The sequence below is a fragment of the Notolepis coatsorum genome, assembly GCF_963971535.1.
Source record: "Notolepis coatsorum genome assembly, chromosome: 18".
Taxonomy (NCBI): domain Eukaryota; kingdom Metazoa; phylum Chordata; class Actinopteri; order Aulopiformes; family Paralepididae; genus Notolepis; species Notolepis coatsorum.
Window position 1 is genome coordinate 12,418,507 of NC_140182.1, and position 17,986 is coordinate 12,436,492.

Genomic DNA, 17,986 nt, shown 5'->3' on the forward strand with positions numbered 1-17,986 from the left:
TGGAATACACCTTTAAAATCATTCGATTTGGGTTATAACCTTTAACACTATTTGGGTGGAATACACCTTTAACTGTCCTGCAGCCATTTTACCACTGTCCACTGTACTGTACTGTACAGTCCTGCTACATCACTGTCCTGCTAACCATTTGGGTGGAATACACCTTTAACTGTCCTGCTACTGTTGCATCACTGTGATCCACTGTACTGCTACTGTATTATAACCTTTAAAACAATTTGGGTGGAATACACCTTTAAATCATTCGATTTGGGTTATAACCTTTAACACTATTTGGGTGGAATACACCTTTAACTGTCCTGCAGCCATTTTACCACTGTCCACTGTACTGTACTGTACAGTCCTGCTACATCACTGTCCTGCTAACCATTTGGGTGGAATACACCTTTAACTGTCCTGCTACTGTTGCATCACTGTGATCCACTGTACTGCTACTGTATTATAACCTTTAAAACAATTTGGGTGGAATACACCTTTAAAATCATTCGATTTGGGTTATAACCTTTAACACTATTTGGGTGGAATACACCTTTAACTGTCCTGCAGCCATTTTACCACTGTCCACTGTACTGTACTGTACTGTACAGTCCTGCTACATCACTGTCCTGCTAACCATTTGGGTGGAATACACCTTTAACTGTCCTGCTACATCACTGTGATGTACTGTCCTGCTACATCACTGTAATGTACTGTCCTGCTACATCACTGTCCTGCTACATCACTGTGATGTACTGTCCTGCTACATCACTGTCCTGCTACATCACTGTGATGTACTGTCCTGCTACATCACTGTCCTGCTACATCACTGTCCTGCTACATCACTGTGATGTACTGTCCTGCTACATCACTGTCCTGCTACATCACTGTCCTGCTACATCACTGTGATGTACTGTCCTGCTACATCACTGTCCTGCTACATCACTGTCCTGCTACATCACTGTGATGCTACATCACTGTCCTGCTACATCACTGTCCTGCTACATCACTGTGATGTACTGTCCTGCTACATCACTGTGATGTACTGTCCTGCTACATCACTGTGATGTACTGTCCTGCTACATCACTGTCCTGCTACATCACTGTGATGTACTGTCCTGCTACATCACTGTCCTGCTACATCACTGTGATGTACTGTCCTGCTACATCACTGTGATGCTACATCACTGTCCTGCTACATCACTGTCCTGCTACATCACTGTGATGTACTGTCCTGCTACATCACTGTCCTGCTACATCACTGTGATGTACTGTCCTGCTACATCACTGTGATGCTACATCACTGTCCTGCTACATCACTGTCCTGCTACATCACTGTGATGTACTGTCCTGCTACATCACTGTCCTGCTACATCACTGTGATGTACTGTCCTGCTACATCACTGTCCTGCTACATCACTGTGATGCTACATCACTGTCCTGCTACATCACTGTCCTGCTACATCACTGTGATCCACTGTCCTGCTACTGTTGCATCACTGTCCTGCACAGTACAGGACACAAAATGATTTAACTGCCTCTCACATTTAGGTTACATGGATGTGTGTGTGTGTAGATGCAGGCCTCACCATGTGTCCATGCCCTTTGATGTGTGTGTATGTGTGTGTGTGTGTGCAGTGTGTGTACACACACACACACAAGATCAAAAGGCATGAATCCTCTCCAACACCTTTGAACTTCGCAGTACATGGTGAGGCCTCTATATGCAAATTCCATTGATTACAGCACACACATACACACACACAATGGCATGGGCACATGGTGAGGCCTATATTTAAATGATGGTTGTGTAGCATATGTAAAATTCCATTGATTACAACACACACACATGTACATGCTTTGATGTACAATGGCCGCTGATTTATTTTGTGTTCATACAGGCTCCGAAACCGAATCCGGGGCCAATACACCAACATGCTTGGGTATGTACTAACTACATTTATGTATGTGTAAATGTATTACTATTGTGTTTTATGAGACTTACTTACTGAATGAATTTAATCCAATTCAGATTCTGGCGCAGACCCTGCCGATAGTGACGCTGAGACTGGCAACGACATGGGATCACATTCTACTCCTGCAGGTAATTGTACATGGTGGTGACTGGCTGCTGCTAGAGCCTGGGCCTGGTGGTAGCTGGCTGCTGCTAGAGCCTGGGCCTGGTGGTGACTGGCTGCTGCTAGAGCCTGGGCCTGGTGGTGACTGGCTGCTGCAGGGCCTGGGCCTGGTGGTGACTGGCTGCTGCAGGGCCTGGGCCTGGTGGTGACTGGCTGCTGCAGGGCCTGGTCTGGTGGTGATGGTGGTAAATACAATGACAATACGTTGCCCTAGTGTAATGTATTACATCATGTGATTCTAGAACTGGATGCTAGTCTGGACATGCCGGAACCCGTTGCAGGGCGGAAACGCACATCTAAGAGCGGTAAGTTGGCCTCACTCTGCACACCACTTCCAGCTCTGACCTCTGACCCCCACACCACGTCCAGCTCTGACATCTGAACCCCACACACACTCACTCATTCACTCACACAGTTTGTAACTACGTGGCATATGAATGTCTACAGTAGGGGTGTTATAGTATATTTGTATAATTGACAGGTCGTGGAGGAGCGAAGAGCAGGGCTGCGATCCGCCAGGAAGAGGAGAATGCCTGGTCTCGTGAGGGCTGGGTGCCTCAAAGGATCCCCTTCACAGCCCAACCGGGGTTGCTCCAGGACGCCAAGGCACTCAGATCTTACCGGCCTGCGAAATGGATGGATCTGTTCCTGACAGATGCTTTTCTGAACTTTATTGTTGCCCAGTCCAACCTCTACGCTGAGCAGTCCATTGCCCGGCTGGACCCCACGCTAACCAGTAGCAGGGCACTGCTTTGGAAGCCCCTCACATTGAAGGAGCTGAAGAAGTTCCTCGGACTCAATTTCCTTAGCAGTGTCCTGCGGAAGCCTCGCGTGGACCAGATGTGGACCACTGACGACATGATGCACACACCGTACTACTCTGAGACCATGCCACGCAACAGGTTTCAATTGATCTGGCGATTCCTCCACTTTGCGGACAATACTTCCCTGGAAGTTAGAGACAAATTGTGCAAAGTATGCAGTGTTGTTGACCATGTAAACGCGAGGTGCAAGGAGCTGTACCAGCCTGAACGCGAGCTCGCCATTGACGAGGGGGTGATGGCATGGCGAGGCCGCCTGACCTTCCGGGTCTACAACCCAAACAAGCCCACCCGCTATGGTATCAAGTCTTACTTCCTGTGCGAATCTCGCACAGGATATTGCTTTTCATTTAAGCCATATTGTCGGGAAGGCTCGCTCCTGGGGGACACGGTCGTCGGTCTGCTTGGACGTCTGTCTGGGGCCGGCTATACGCTCTTTATGGACAACTTCTACAACTCCGTACGTATGTCCGCCAGGCTCCGACAGTTGAGGACCGACGTCTGTGGTACCCTCAGGAAGCACCGGGGCGAGCCAGCCATCATCAAGAACATGACCAAACGTGACATCGGTGTGGGGGAGCGCATTGCGGTCAACAACAAGGAGGTCATGATCGTGGCATGGCGCGATAAAAGAATCGTGAAGACCATCAGCAGCTTCCACGAGGACACCATGGAAAAGGCGATGGTGTGGCAGAAGCAGAAGAAGGGCAAAGCGCTGAGGGTGGAGATGCTCAAGCCATCATCAATCATGGAGTACAATAAATTCATGAACGGCGTCGATCAGCTGGATCAGAATATATCGTACTATCCGGTTACACGTAAGACTGGAAAGTGGACCAAAAAGTTTGTGATGTATCTGATCCAAATATGTATCTTCAACGCTTTTGTCTTGTACAAAAAAAAGCACCCACAAGGGCATTACTCCAACCTCTTCCGGTTCACCAGGGCTGTGGCGCGGACCTACACAGACGGTAAGGAGAAGAAGATTCCTGGGGTGACAGCGGAGATGGAGGCGGAGGCAGGGGAGGAGGCAGGGGAGGAGGCAGGGGAGGAGGCAGGGGGTGGGGATGAGGAGGAGGCAGGGGCTGAGCAGGTGGGGCGTGTCGACCCTAGGGCCCCACTGGGGGACCCGCAGAGCAGATTAGTGGGTGGCTTTGTGAAGCATGTAATGGTTGCATACAAAGCCACCCTGAAGAAAAAGCTACCGTGTAGGAAATGTCGTGTCTGCAGTAGGCGTGGCATCAGGAGTGAGACCAGATATTTTTGCACATTGTGCAAAGTCCCCCTGCATCGTGACAAATGCTTCACTCTGTACCACACAAAGAGGGATTTCTCTAAATAGTTTCTTTATTAGTTGTCATACAGAAGTACAGACTACTTCTAAATAATCCGGCACACAGAAGTACAGATTACTTCTAAATAATCCATCATTGTGTGATACAGACAGAACCATGTGTACCGGTACATAGTATAGCTAGCTGAGTGTAGTATAGTATAGTGTAGTATAGTATAGTATAGTATATTGTAGTATAGTATAGTATAGTATAGTGTATGGGTAGTTGCACTGTTTTCTGTACAAGACAAATGCGTTGAACACATGTATTTGGGCCACGGTTGTCGATATTGCATAGGCATGTTTGGACCACTTGCAGATGAGACGTTATGTTAGCGATCTAGCTGTATCGACTCCATTCATAATTTGCATTGTGTGTGTATATAGTTTTTTTTTTTTTATCTTTTCCCCCCCTCATTTTTACCGTTTGCACAGAACCAATGGTTGCTGACAGTCACCCAGTTTATAAAAGTATATACTGTAGGTAACATACCACACTTTTCTAATGCAGTCCATTGGCCTATTATTTATATACTTTGGAAGCATGTATTGGATATTTTTTGGTCCACAGATCATCTGGCGCTTCATCCATTTATCAATGGACAATGCAGTCATCGATGCGAGAGACCAAGTAAGATATGCCCTGTAGTTCATGTGACGTGAATGTTACCAGCAGTGCCTCTGCTGTACAGGGTAAGAGACCCTCCTGTAGTGCCCACAGTGCCTCTGCTGTACAGGGTAAGAGACCCTCCTGTAGTGCCCACAGTGCCTCTGCTGTACAGGGTAAGAGACCCTCCTGTAGTGCCCACAGTGCCTCTGCTGTACAGGGTAAGAGACCCTCCTGTAGTGCCCACAGTGCCTCTGCTGTACAGGGTAAGAGACCCTCCTGTAGTGCCCACAGTGCCTCTGCTGTACAGGGTAAGAGACCCTCCTGTAGTGCCCACAGTGCCTCTGCTGTACAGGGTAAGAGACCCCCCTGTAGTGCCCACAGTGCCTCTGCTGTACAGGGTAAGAGACCCTCCTGTAGTGCCCACAGTGCCTCTGCTGTACAGGGTAAGAGACCCTCCTGTAGTGCCCACAGTGCCTCTGCTGTACAGGGTAAGAGACCCCCCTGTAGTGCCCACAGTGCCTCTGCTGTACAGGGTAAGAGACCCTCCTGTAGTGCCCACAGTGCCTCTGCTGTACAGGGTAAGAGACCCTCCTGTAGTGCCCACAGTGCCTCTGCTGTACAGGGTAAGCATTGTGTATGTATATCGTTTTTTTTTTGTAATCTTTTTCCCCCCTCATTTTTACCGTTTGCACAGAACCAATGGTTGCTGACAGTCACCCAGTTTATAAAAGTATATACTGTAGGTAACATACCACACTTTTCTAATGCAGTCCATTGGTCTATTATTTATATACTTTGGAAGCATGTATTTGATATTTTTTGGTCCACAGATCATCTGGCGCTTCATCCATTTATCAATGGACAATGCAGTCATCGATGCGAGAGACCAAGTAAGATATGCCCTGTAGTTCATGTGACGAGAATGTTACCAGCAAACTTCTAAATGCACTGAAACAATGGTTGGTTATCCTCCAGTGTTCACTTTTTATAAGGTATTGTCTTGGTAAATTACCATAATCCTATACTGTGAATGTTACCAACAAACTCCTAAATGCACTGACACAATGGTTGGTTATCATCAGCCAGTGTTCACTTTTTATAAGGTATTGTCTTGGTAAATTACCATAATCCTATACTGTGAATGTTACCAACAAACTCCTAAATGCACTGAAACAATGGTTGATTATCCTCCAGTGTTCACTTTTTATAAGGTATTGTATTGGTAAATTACCATAATCCTATACTGTGAATGTTACCAACAAACTCCTAAATGCACTGAAACAATGGTTGATTATCCTCCAGTGTTCACTTTTTATAAGGTATTGTCTTGGTAAATTACCATAATCCTATACTGTGAATGTTACCAACAAACTCCTAAATGCACTGAAACAATGGTTGGTTATCATCACAGTGTTCACTTTTTATAAGGTATTGTCTTGGTAAATTACCATAATCCTATACTGTGAATGTTACCAACAAACTCCTAAATGCACTGAAACAATGGTTGGTTATCATCACAGTGTTCACTTTTTATAAGGTATTGTCTTGGTAAATTACCATAATCCTATACTGTGAATGTTACCAACAAACTCCTAAATGCACTGAAACAATGGTTGGTTATCATCACAGTGTTCACTTTTTTTAAGGTATTGTCTTGGTAAATTACCATAATCCTATACTGTGAATGTTACCAGCATATAATGCACAGCAACAATGGTTGGTACTGATGACTTGTCACCCAGTTTATTGAACATATTTTACAATAAAAATGTTCATGGCATCAAAGTTTCAAGTTTTCTGCATTGTAAAGTATTCTGTATTTTATAATAATGTTGTCTGGACCTACACCAGTAGTTATAACTTACTTGTTCATTAGCGCCAAGCATGGTGGTTGATGAGGTAGTAGTATTTCCAGGTGAAACTAATTGATATATTATCAATATAAGATATTATTACTTTATGAATGTGTTTATCATGTATGGACGAATAAATTAGAAAACAGGTAGGTACAGAGCAACACAGTGTCTACAACACAGGAGCAGATTATGCACAGTACATGAATGAGAAACAGTCAAAATGTTTTTTTGTTTAGTTTATTGCATGCACATGATCTATAATACCTGATCGGTACAATATCTACTAACCTGATCAATACAATATATTCTCACCTGATCGATATAATAGTATTACTGCATTTCAAGTTTGTCAGTCAGTCGGACTGTCAATCAATCAATCAATCAATCAAACAATCTATGAATCAAACAATCAATAAAACAATCAAACATTCTATCAATCAAACGACCAACAAAGTAATCAATCAATCAAACAAATCAATCTATGAATCAAACGATCAACAAAACAATCAAACATTCTATCAAGCAAATTACCAACAAAACAATCAAACATTCTATCAATCAAACGACCAACAAAGTAATCAATCAATCAAACAAATCAATCTATGAATCAAACGATCAACAAAACAATCAAACATTCTATCAATCAAACGACCAACAAAGTAATCAATCAATCAAACAAATCAATCTATGAATCAAACGATCAACAAAACAATCAAACATTCTATCAATCAAACGACCAACAAAGTAATCAATCAATCAAACAAATCAATCTATGAATCAAACGATCAACAAAACAATCAAACATTCTATCAATCAAACGACCAACAAAGTAATCAATCAATCAAACAAATCAATCTATGAATCAAACGATCAACAAAACAATCAAACATTCTATCAAGCAAATTACCAACAAAACAATCAAACATTCTATCAATCAAACGACCAACAAAGTAATCAATCAATCAAACAAATCAATCTATGAATCAAACGATCAACAAAACAATCAAACATTCTATCAATCAATCAAACAAATCAATCTATGAATCAAACGATCAACAAAACAATCAAACATTCTATCAATCAAACGACCAACAAAGTAATCAATCAATCAAACAAATCAATCTATGAATCAAACGATCAACAAAACAATAAAACATTCTATCAATCAAACCAATAAAACAATCTGTCAAACAATCAATCAATCAAACCATCCATCCATCCATCCCAGTCTAAATTGCTTTATAACACGTTCAGTACCTATTATCACCCCGCCGGCACACCTTTCATAAAAGTGCCTGTAACTCCTGTTCTAAATAATTTACCTCCACTTTTATCTTTTGTTGACGTTTTTTAACTTGTAATTGTGAACGAACGAAGACATGCAGAAACAAACGGTTTTTTGCATTGTGTACATCAACTTGTCGTCTTCAAATGAGCCCAACCATTTCCCCATAGTTATAATATAAAATATAGAAATAGCTCCGCTAAGATCATGAGATATGCTAGAATCGTCCAGGAATCCTGGCAACCCACAGTCATTTTCCGGATTTTTGGCCGGCACCCAAAGTGTTAACAATTGTGTGTATTGAGCCGTACTATATTGTACCCATTCTGCAATATGTTAATAACATTTTTTTATCAATCAATAACAGATTGCAGAATGGGTACAGTACAGTACAGTACGGCTCAATACACACAATTGTTAAGGGGATCCAGACCAGAGAAAGACTTTCGTCTTGTTTACATCAGGGTTCCCCATTTTCAATTCATAATGAATTGTAAGTAAGGGTGCAATAGAAATGTTTCATAATGATGTTCAGTGTATTCATAAGTGTATTGCTCTCCTTAATGTAGAATGATATGGTGACTGTACAGACTCAGGAAGGAGAGAAAGAGACCCAAGAGTTACAGGTAATGGAAATATCAGACAGTCAGCTTAAAGTGATAACATAACAAATTAAGACACAAATACTTGGATTATATATCCCCCCTCTCTCCCTTTCTTTACAGAGTAGCATAAAGATTGTGTATTCAAACCGGTTCAGTGTATTCATAAGTGTATTGCTCTCCTTAATGTAGAATGATATGGTGACTGTGCAGACTCAGGGAGGAGGCAGAGAAGGAGAGAAAGAGACCCAAGAGTTACAGGTAATGGAAATATCAGACAGCTTAAGTGTAGGATAACATAACAAATTAAGACACAAAATAGGCTATATTTACAGCAGACCCTGTTATTGTTCCTTGTTGGTATTTTCTCTCTCTTTCTTATTAAAAACTTGGCCTATTTGAAAGGAGATTGATTTAATAAAAATAAAAGAGCGAAAAATCAATATACAGTATATATATATATTAATATATTATTATTATTATAGTAATTGGCTATCATACTGCAATATAAACTGAGTTTTATAGTGAAAAGAGCAGCTTTATTAGTCAAGATTGAAGGCTCTATATTGCAGGAAATTGCACGTACAGGTTCATTAAATGAAAAAAATATCTGCCGTGGAGGGGGTCGTGCCGGACACCCTCCAAACCACCCCTTGCCTGTCGAAAAAAAAAATAATAAAAAAAAAAATATATATATATAATAATAAAAAAAAAAATTGCACCCCCACTTTCAACTATAACTAGGCGGCCATGTGTGTGTGTGTGTGTGTGTGTGTGTGTGTGTGTGTGGTGGGGTGGGTGGAGACTGAGCCAGCGTCGGACAGTGTGAGAGTGAGGGCTGCAGTCAGAGAAGGAAAGAAAAAAAAAAAATTGCAAATTAATCAATCAATCAATCCGCGATTTCTTTTTGTTACACAATGATTCAAGACCCATCAATTACATCATCCAACATTGTTTAAAGGACTAAGACATTCGCTGTGACAGAATCGCTTGATTTAGTCGTTTAGTCGCTATCAACATATCCATTTGTAAAGATTATTGTCCGTCCTCTTGTGATCCGGCGGAGTGATGTGAAGTTATTCGGTTGTGGGCGGGTCCTAGGACCAGCCAGCGTGGACTGTTCGCAATAAACACGTGTAAAATGACTGTTTCAGCCAATCAGAATCGAGAAATGTGCATGCCGTTGTATAATAGGTAGTAATATAGGCAAGGTAGATTCCTTAGTAGCAAAGTGCATAATAGTGAAAGACAGTATGAAGGTTTGTTTGTTTGACCTTTTGGTTATGATGAGGGGTGCTTTTGCTCTTAGTGATGAAGGGCGTGTCGTACCTCACAATCACAGATCTGACAGGGGTCGTCCGCTGGCTGGAAGCTGTCTCCTGGTCCGTACACTCTGCCCTCGAATATACAGTCTGCTCAAATACACACACACAGTCAGTACACAGGCACTGGAAACAAATACTAAAGACACATCTGTGCACAAGAGAAGGGCAGTCAGTTTAGACTTTTGAACTTCTAGCCTCCTTTCCTACTTACTGATTCTCTCTCTCTCTCTCTCGCTCTCTCTCTCTCTCTCTCTCTCTCTCTCTCTCTCTCTCTCTCTGTCTCTCTCTCTCTCTGTCTCTCTCTCTCTCTCTCTCTGTCTCTCTCTCTCTCTCTCTCTCTCTCTCTCTCTCTCCAATGAAGATTGTGCTCAGAAAGGACTACCCTTCGAAAACATCATCAAGAGTGAGTAGGAAACGGAGGGCGGCGCCAGGCGCCATGGGATACGGATGGGTTTCATAACTGCTCCCGTATACTTTGGAAAACATACGATTTGCCCGCTGGCGTCACACGCCACTTTGGCGACCTCTAGGGACTCGGGTGTGCATATTTTTTTATTACAATATATATCGAATTCAATTTGGAATAACAAACGCGCCGACAATCAAAATAACTACCACTCAATGTAGGAAACAGGACGGGGGCTTGGAAATCCCAGATTTTAAGTTGTATTTCTGGTCCTTTTCGCTGAGACCCCTGATTAGCTGGTTTGACCCTGAAATTGCTGTGTCTTGGCACTCCTTAGAAGCAGCAGCGGTCTCACCACAAAGACTACAGGATGTAGTATATACTCCACTATCCCTATATCAAAATGCCAATTACGATATGGACCAATCATATCCCACCTAATTCAAACATGTGCATAATGTACTGAGGTCTTGCGCTGTCAAATGTCCATGGCACCTTGACTCTCCAATTTTTCATAACCAACAACTACTTGTTGGGCACATACCTGTTAATATTCCTCAATGGGAGAGGAGCGTTTCATGTCTCTTAGCTCAAATGTCCTTAGAGCGTTTCAGGACCTGAAAGAGTTTTACGATCTACCCAGCGAATCATTCTTCCTCTACTTGCAACTAAGGTCGGCACTCAGGGCTCATGGCGTGCCGTGGGCTCAAGCGTTGCACCCACACCCTTTGGTCGGGCTTATCGGAGACAGGACAACCTCAAGACTGGGTTTGTCTCAGATTTGTATACACTTTTAATCAAATCCACATATTAAAAACCTAACATTAGATACAATCTGGTGAGGGGACATCCCAGAATTATACCCTGAGTTTGACTGGGATGATGTTTGGTCTAACGTCACATTAGCCTCCCGCAACCCTAATCACCAGCAAAATACATTTGAATTATATTCATAGGACGTATCTCACACCTAGGAAGCTGTTTGCTATGGGACTGGTGACCAACTCTCTGTGCACTTTGTGCTCTCTGAGGGCCACTGGCACTTATATGCACATGTTACAGTTTTTACTCTATATCCTTATATACTTGCTATTTCTAAACTATACTATTTTTTCATTTCAACCTTTATTTAAAATCGTAAGCATCTGAGGTTTCCCTCATTTACAGAAACGATGATTGTACAGTACATAATAAAAACAATATTCACAGATATTTAAACTGTTATGGTTTGACACCGACCCCAAACGCAACGACACAAGAGAGTAGGATTCAGAGTTGCCAAATACGAGGGCTTGTTTATTTGGTACTAGGAATAAGAGAAACAGGGAAAGCAAGTCAAACAAGACAGGTACAATGATCAAGGGGCAAAGTTCTGCTGCTCTGCAGCTTCTCCCGTGAGGGTTGTCTTGGGAAGCAGGTGTTGACTTCTGAACCGCTCTGCAGAATCCTCTCGGTGGTTCACAGATGTTGTTGCGAGACCGAGAGAGGGAGAGAGGGAACGAGTCAGTGACAGAGCAGTCTTAAACGAGCAGGAGAACAGGGTGTACAATTCTTCGTGTTAACAACACAGTGAGCGCAGTTCCAAACACAGCCCAAGTGAATCTCTTCGTGTTAACAACACAGAGAGCACAATTCCAAAAACAGCCCAAGTGAAACTCTTCGTGTTAACAACACAGTGAGCTAAATCCAAACACAGTCCCAGTGAATATCTTCATGTAAACACACAGTGAATATCTTCATGTAAACACACAGTGAATATCTTCATGTAAACACACAGTCCAATTGTGAAATAATATCTTCGGTGTGAGCAAACACACAAAGGGAGATGGTAGATCCCAAAAATATCATTCCATAAAGGAACAAGCAAAAATAGATAATGGCTGGGTGAGCGACTGTCTGACAAAAAGGTGGTAGTCTTCAGTGTAAGTTTACACACGAAAAACGGAATAGGTCAAGAACAGTCAAATAGATAACTCACCCAGACGAGATGCGTAATTGGAACTGGAACAACAGTGGAGGCGAGCGCGCGCCACGGGAGCAGGTATCCAAGCGAAGGCTTCTAGGAATTCCTGGAGAACAGCACAGAGAAAAAAGCAGCAGCAACAGCAACGGGGAAAAACATCCAGAGACAAATCAAGGCGACAAAACAAGACGATCCAACAACTTAGGGTGGGGAAAAACGGGGTATAAATAATGAGGGATCGATTGATTGAAAAGCGTGGGGAAGTGAGAGAACCAATCAGCGACGTCTCTGATGACGTCAACGGGGAGAAAGCAGTGACAGCTGGGGAATGTGATTGAAAAGCGTGGGGAAGTGAGAAAACCAATCAGCGACGTCTCTGATGACGTCAACGGGGAGAAACGTGTGAACGAGGGGATAGAACCAATTGACAGAAAATGAATGAAAACAAAGCGAGGGTGGTTAAAGGAACAGAACGAGTGAGAGGGCAAGGACAGAAACCTCACAGTACCCCCCCCCTCCACGGGAGCCACCCGGCGACCAGGCCGACCCGGCTCGTCAGGATGGGCCCGATGGAAGTCGGTGATCAAGCCGGGATCCACGATGAGCTGCCGGGAGACCCAGCTACGCTCCTCAGGGCCGTAGCCCTCCCAGTCCACCAGGTATTGGAACCCCCGGCCCCGCCGACGAACGCCCATCAACCGGCGGACCTGCCACTGGGGGTGACCATCCACTAGCACAGGAGGCGGCGGATCAGGAGCCGGAGGCATAAGGGGACAGAGGGAGACGGGCTTAACCCGGGAGACATGGAACACAGGGTGGATGTGCATGGATGCAGGAAGCTTCAGGCGCAGGGCCGCCGGACTGAGTACCTTCAGGACCTCGAAAGGCCCGACGAAGCGGGGGTTGAGCTTCTTGGCCGAGGACCGTAGCGGGAGGTCCTTCGCGGAGAGCCACACCCTCTGCCCAGGGCGGTAAGTCGGCGCGGGAACCCGGCGCCGGTCGGCACCACGACAGGCGCGCTCAGATGTCCGGAGCAGCGCGGTCCTGGTGATCTCCCAAACTCGACGGCAGCGGTCGAGGTGGACCTGCACGGAGGGAACTGCCACTTCCGTCTCCAGTGCGGGAAAAAGAGGGGGCTGGTAGCCCAGGGAGGCCTCAAAAGGGGAGAGGCCGGTGGCGGAACTGACCATTGAGTTGATGGAGTACTCAACCCAGGGAAGGAAACGGCTCCAGGATGCCGGCCTCTCGGCTGCCACACACCGAAGAGCAGACTCCACGCTCTGGTTCATCCTCTCCGTCTGCCCGTTTGTCTGGGGATGATAGCCAGAGGAGAGACTGACCGTTGCCCCCAATCCCTTGCAGAAAGCCCGCCATACCTGGGAGGTGAACTGGGGCCCCCGGTCAGAGACGATGTCCTGGGGAAAACCGTGAAGGCGGAACACGTGGTGCGTCAGGAGGTCCGCCGTCTCGGCTGCAGAGGGAAGCTTGGAGAGGGCCACGAGGTGGACCCCCTTGCTGAATCGATCCACAACGGTCAGAAGGCAGGTGTTCCCCTGGGAGGAGGCTAGACCAGTGACGAAGTCGAGCGCCACATGTGACCACGGACGGCTTGGAACGGGAAGGGGCTGCAAGAGCCCGGAGGGTGCCTGGTGAGAGGCCTTGCTGCGGGCACAGACCGCGCAGGCCAAGACGAACTCCTTGACGTCGTTCCGCATGGTGGGCCACCAGAAACAACGAGCCAGGAAGGAGAACGTGCGATGGACGCCTGGGTGGCAGGCGAACCGGCTGGTATGGCCCCACAGCAGTACCTGGGACCGGACAGAGTCGGGGACGAAGAGACGGCTCCTAGGGACGTTGCTTGGAGCACGTTGGAAGCGAAGGGCACGCCTCACCACACCCTCGATGCCCAAGGTGATGGCTCCAACCACTCGGGCCTCCGGGATGATGGGAGATGGGACCTCAGAGGGTGGAGCCCCCTTGGAGTGCATCCGGGACAGAGAGTCGGCCTTCGTGTTGCGGGAACCGGGGCGGAAGGTCAGCGAGAAGTCGAACCGACTGAGGAAACTGGCCCATCTCGCCTGCCGACCGTTAAGGCGCCTGGAAGCGCGGATGAACGTTAGGTTCTTGTGGTCCGTCCAGATGGTAAAAGGCTCCTCGGCACCCTCTAGCCAATGACGCCACTCCTCCAGCGCAGCCACGACCGCCAGTAGCTCCCGATTGCCGGTGTCGTAGTTCCTCTCGGCGGGGAGGAAGCGACGCGAGTAGAAGGCGCAAGGATGTACCTTCTGGTCGGAAGGAGAACGTTGGGATAGGACAGCGCCCAGACCAGAATCCGAGGCGTCCACCTCCACGATGAACTGTCTCTTGGGGTCAGGGTGGAGCAGGATAGGGGCGGAAGTGAACCTTCTCTTGAGGGAGCGGAACGCAGCGCATGCCGCTGGGGACCAGTCGAACGGCAGAGCGGGGGAGGTCAGCTTGGTAAGAGGCTCCGCCACTTGACTGTAGTTCCGGATGAACCTTCGGTAGAAGTTGGCGAACCCGAGGAAACTCTGTAACTCCTTCCGAGTGGTGGGTTCCGGCCAATCCTCCACAGCCTGGATCTTGCGAGGATCCGCTCGGGTCAAGCCCTTCTCAACGATGAAGCCCAGGTACTCGACGGAGTTGGAGTGGAAACGCCACTTCTCCGCCTTGACGAAGAGCCGATTGTGGAGGAGGCGCTCCAGCACCCGGCGAACATGCAGGATGTGTTCCTCGAGGGTCCTGGAGAAGATAAGAATGTCGTCCAGGTACACCACCACGAACACCTCCAGCATGTCACGGAGGACATCGTTCATGAGTGCCTGGAATACCGCCGGGGCGTTGGTGAGGCCGAACGGCATCACAAGGTACTCATAGTGGCCCCTGGGGGTCTTGAAGGCGGTCTTCCATTCATCGCCCTCACGGATACGGACAAGATGGTAGGCACTTCGGAGATCCAGCTTGGTGAAGAACGAGGCCTGGGTCAGTGGCTCGAAGGTGGAGCTCATGAGAGGTAGGGGGTATTTGTTCTTGATGGTGATCTCGTTGAGCTGACGATAGTCGATGCAGGGCCGCAGGTCCCCATCCTTCTTACCAACAAAGAAGAACCCGGCTGCCACCGGGGAGGAGGAAGGCCGAATGAGTCCTGCTTCCAATGACTCAGAGATGTAGAGATCCATCGCCTTCTTCTCCGGGACAGTCAGACTGTAGAGGCGGCTGCCGGGAAGGGGAGCCCCTTGGCGGAGGTCGATGGCGCAGTCATAGGGGCGGTGAGGTGGAAGGGCCTGAGCCCTGGTCTTGCTGAATACCTCCATGAGGTCGTGGTACTCGGGAGGAATGGACGAGGGGTCCGGGGGCAACTCACCAGCCGGTCTCCGGGGCGGGGGACAGGACGCCGCCTGCAGACAGCGGGCGTGACAGGAGGAGCTCCAGCCCCTGATGGTACCGGAGGACCAGGCGATGTGGGGCTCGTGCAGCGCGAGCCAGGGCCTACCCAGGACCACCGGGACAAGGGGGGATTGGGTAATGAGGAACTGGATTCTCTCGACGTGGTTCCCAGCGATGGTCAGCACGACTGGGCCGGTGCGTTGAGAGATGTCGGCCAGGCGGTGTTGGTCCAACGAAAAGATCTCCAAGGGCCTCACAAGGGCCTCAAGAGGTATGTTGGCTTGGGTAGCAAACTCGAAGTCGAGGAAGTTCTCGTCTGCCCCAGAGTCGATGAGGGCCTCCACCGTGGCACGTTGGTCCCCCCAGGCCAGGGTGACGCTCATCAGATGGTCAGGTGGTGCGCGGCGCTGGGACTGGGAAAAACGGCTCACCAGGATCTCCCGGGGTCTTGGTGAGCCCGATCTTTTGGCCGGGTAGGGCAGTCGGCGATACGGTGTCCCGCACCTCCGCAGTAGAGGCAGAGACCGGACCTGAGCCTTGCCTGACGCTCCGCCTGGCTCAGATGAGAGCGTCCCAGCTGCATGGGTTCCTCTTCGCGCACCGGACGGAGAAGCCTGTTACCATCAGTAGTGTTGGGGACGGGGCGTCCAGGAGTCCGGGGTGCTTCAGGAGGTGACAGTCGGGTCCTCTCGCGCCTTCTCTCCAGGAGGCGTCCGTCAATACGGATGACAAGGCTAAACAGCTCCTCGAGGGAGTCGGGCACCTCCCTGGTAGCGAGCTGGTCCCGGACTGCGTCACTGAGCCCCCTTATGAAGGTTAGGCGAAGAGCAGGTTCGTTCCATCCACTCTCCACCGCCGCCAGTCGAAACTCTATGACATAGTCCGTCACCCTGCCGCTCCCTTGTCGGAAGGTCCCCAACCGGGCTCCAGGGTCCAGACCTCGGGCTGGATGGTGGAACACTCTGCGGAGCTCCGCCACGAAGTCTGGGTAGGAGAACAAAAAATCTGCTTCCATTGCCCAGGAGGAAGTGACCCACTGGGCAGCATGGCCTGAAAGTAGGTTGGTTATAAAAGCAACTCGGGACCCATGAGCAGAAAAACGGCTTGGTTGATGACGGAAAACCAACTCACATTGCATGATGAATGTGGCACACTCCTCGGGATTACCGTCGAACAGCCGTGGGACGGAGAGATGGGGTTCCCGAGGTGCGAGATCTGCTGGGGCTGCGGGGAATGTTCCTGAAGGGTCTGAGAGATGAAAAGTATTAACGGCGTCGCCCAGCGAGTTAAGCTGGGCGAGAATCTCGGACTGTTGTCCCGCCATAGCGGCCATAGAACCCTGCATAGGCAAGACCTGGTCCCTGAGGTCTTGCACCGCAGCCGCAGCCCGCTCTAATTGGAGACCGTGATCCCTGGTCAACTCGACTTGAATAGCAAGTGCGGTTCTGACCCTCTCTGTGTCGGCTGGGGTCGTCATATTGTGTGTTGGATCGTAATGTTATGGTTTGACACCGACCCCAAACGCAACGACACAAGAGAGTAGGATTCAGAGTTGCCAAATACGAGGGCTTGTTTATTTGGTACTAGGAATAAGAGAAACAGGGAAAGCAAGTCAAACAAGACAGGTACAATGATCAAGGGGCAAAGTTCTGCTGCTCTGCAGCTTCTCCCGTGAGGGTTGTCTTGGGAAGCAGGTGTTGACTTCTGAACCGCTCTGCAGAATCCTCTCGGTGGTTCACAGATGTTGTTGCGAGACCGAGAGAGGGAGAGAGGGAACGAGTCAGTGACAGAGCAGTCTTAAACGAGCAGGAGAACAGGGTGTACAATTCTTCGTGTTAACAACACAGTGAGCGCAGTTCCAAACACAGCCCAAGTGAATCTCTTCGTGTTAACAACACAGAGAGCACAATTCCAAAAACAGCCCAAGTGAAACTCTTTGTGTTAACAACACAGTGAGCTAAATCCAAACACAGTCCCAGTGAATATCTTCATGTAAACACACAGTGAATATCTTCATGTAAACACACAGTGAATATCTTCATGTAAACACACAGTCCAATTGTGAAATAATATCTTCGGTGTGAGCAAACACACAAAGGGAGATGGTAGATCCCAAAAATATCATTCCATAAAGGAACAAGCAAAAATAGATAATGGCTGGGTGAGCGACTGTCTGACAAAAAGGTGGTAGTCTTCAGTGTAAGTTTACACACGAAAAACGGAATAGGTCAAGAACAGTCAAATAGAT

The 17,986-nt window shown here is 47.5% G+C and overlaps 1 protein-coding gene across 1 annotated transcript in view; it reads right to left on the reverse strand.

Annotated features, from left to right (window-relative positions):
* The window catches only part of kcp (kielin cysteine rich BMP regulator), a 151,539-nt gene that overhangs the window by 28,446 nt on the left and 105,107 nt on the right, over positions 1–17,986 (reverse strand). The window contains exon 34 of the mRNA XM_084334857.1: positions 9,969–10,051. Within this exon, the coding sequence (XP_084190983.1) occupies positions 9,969–10,051 (83 nt within the window). The remainder of the gene's footprint in view (positions 1–9,968; positions 10,052–17,986) is intronic.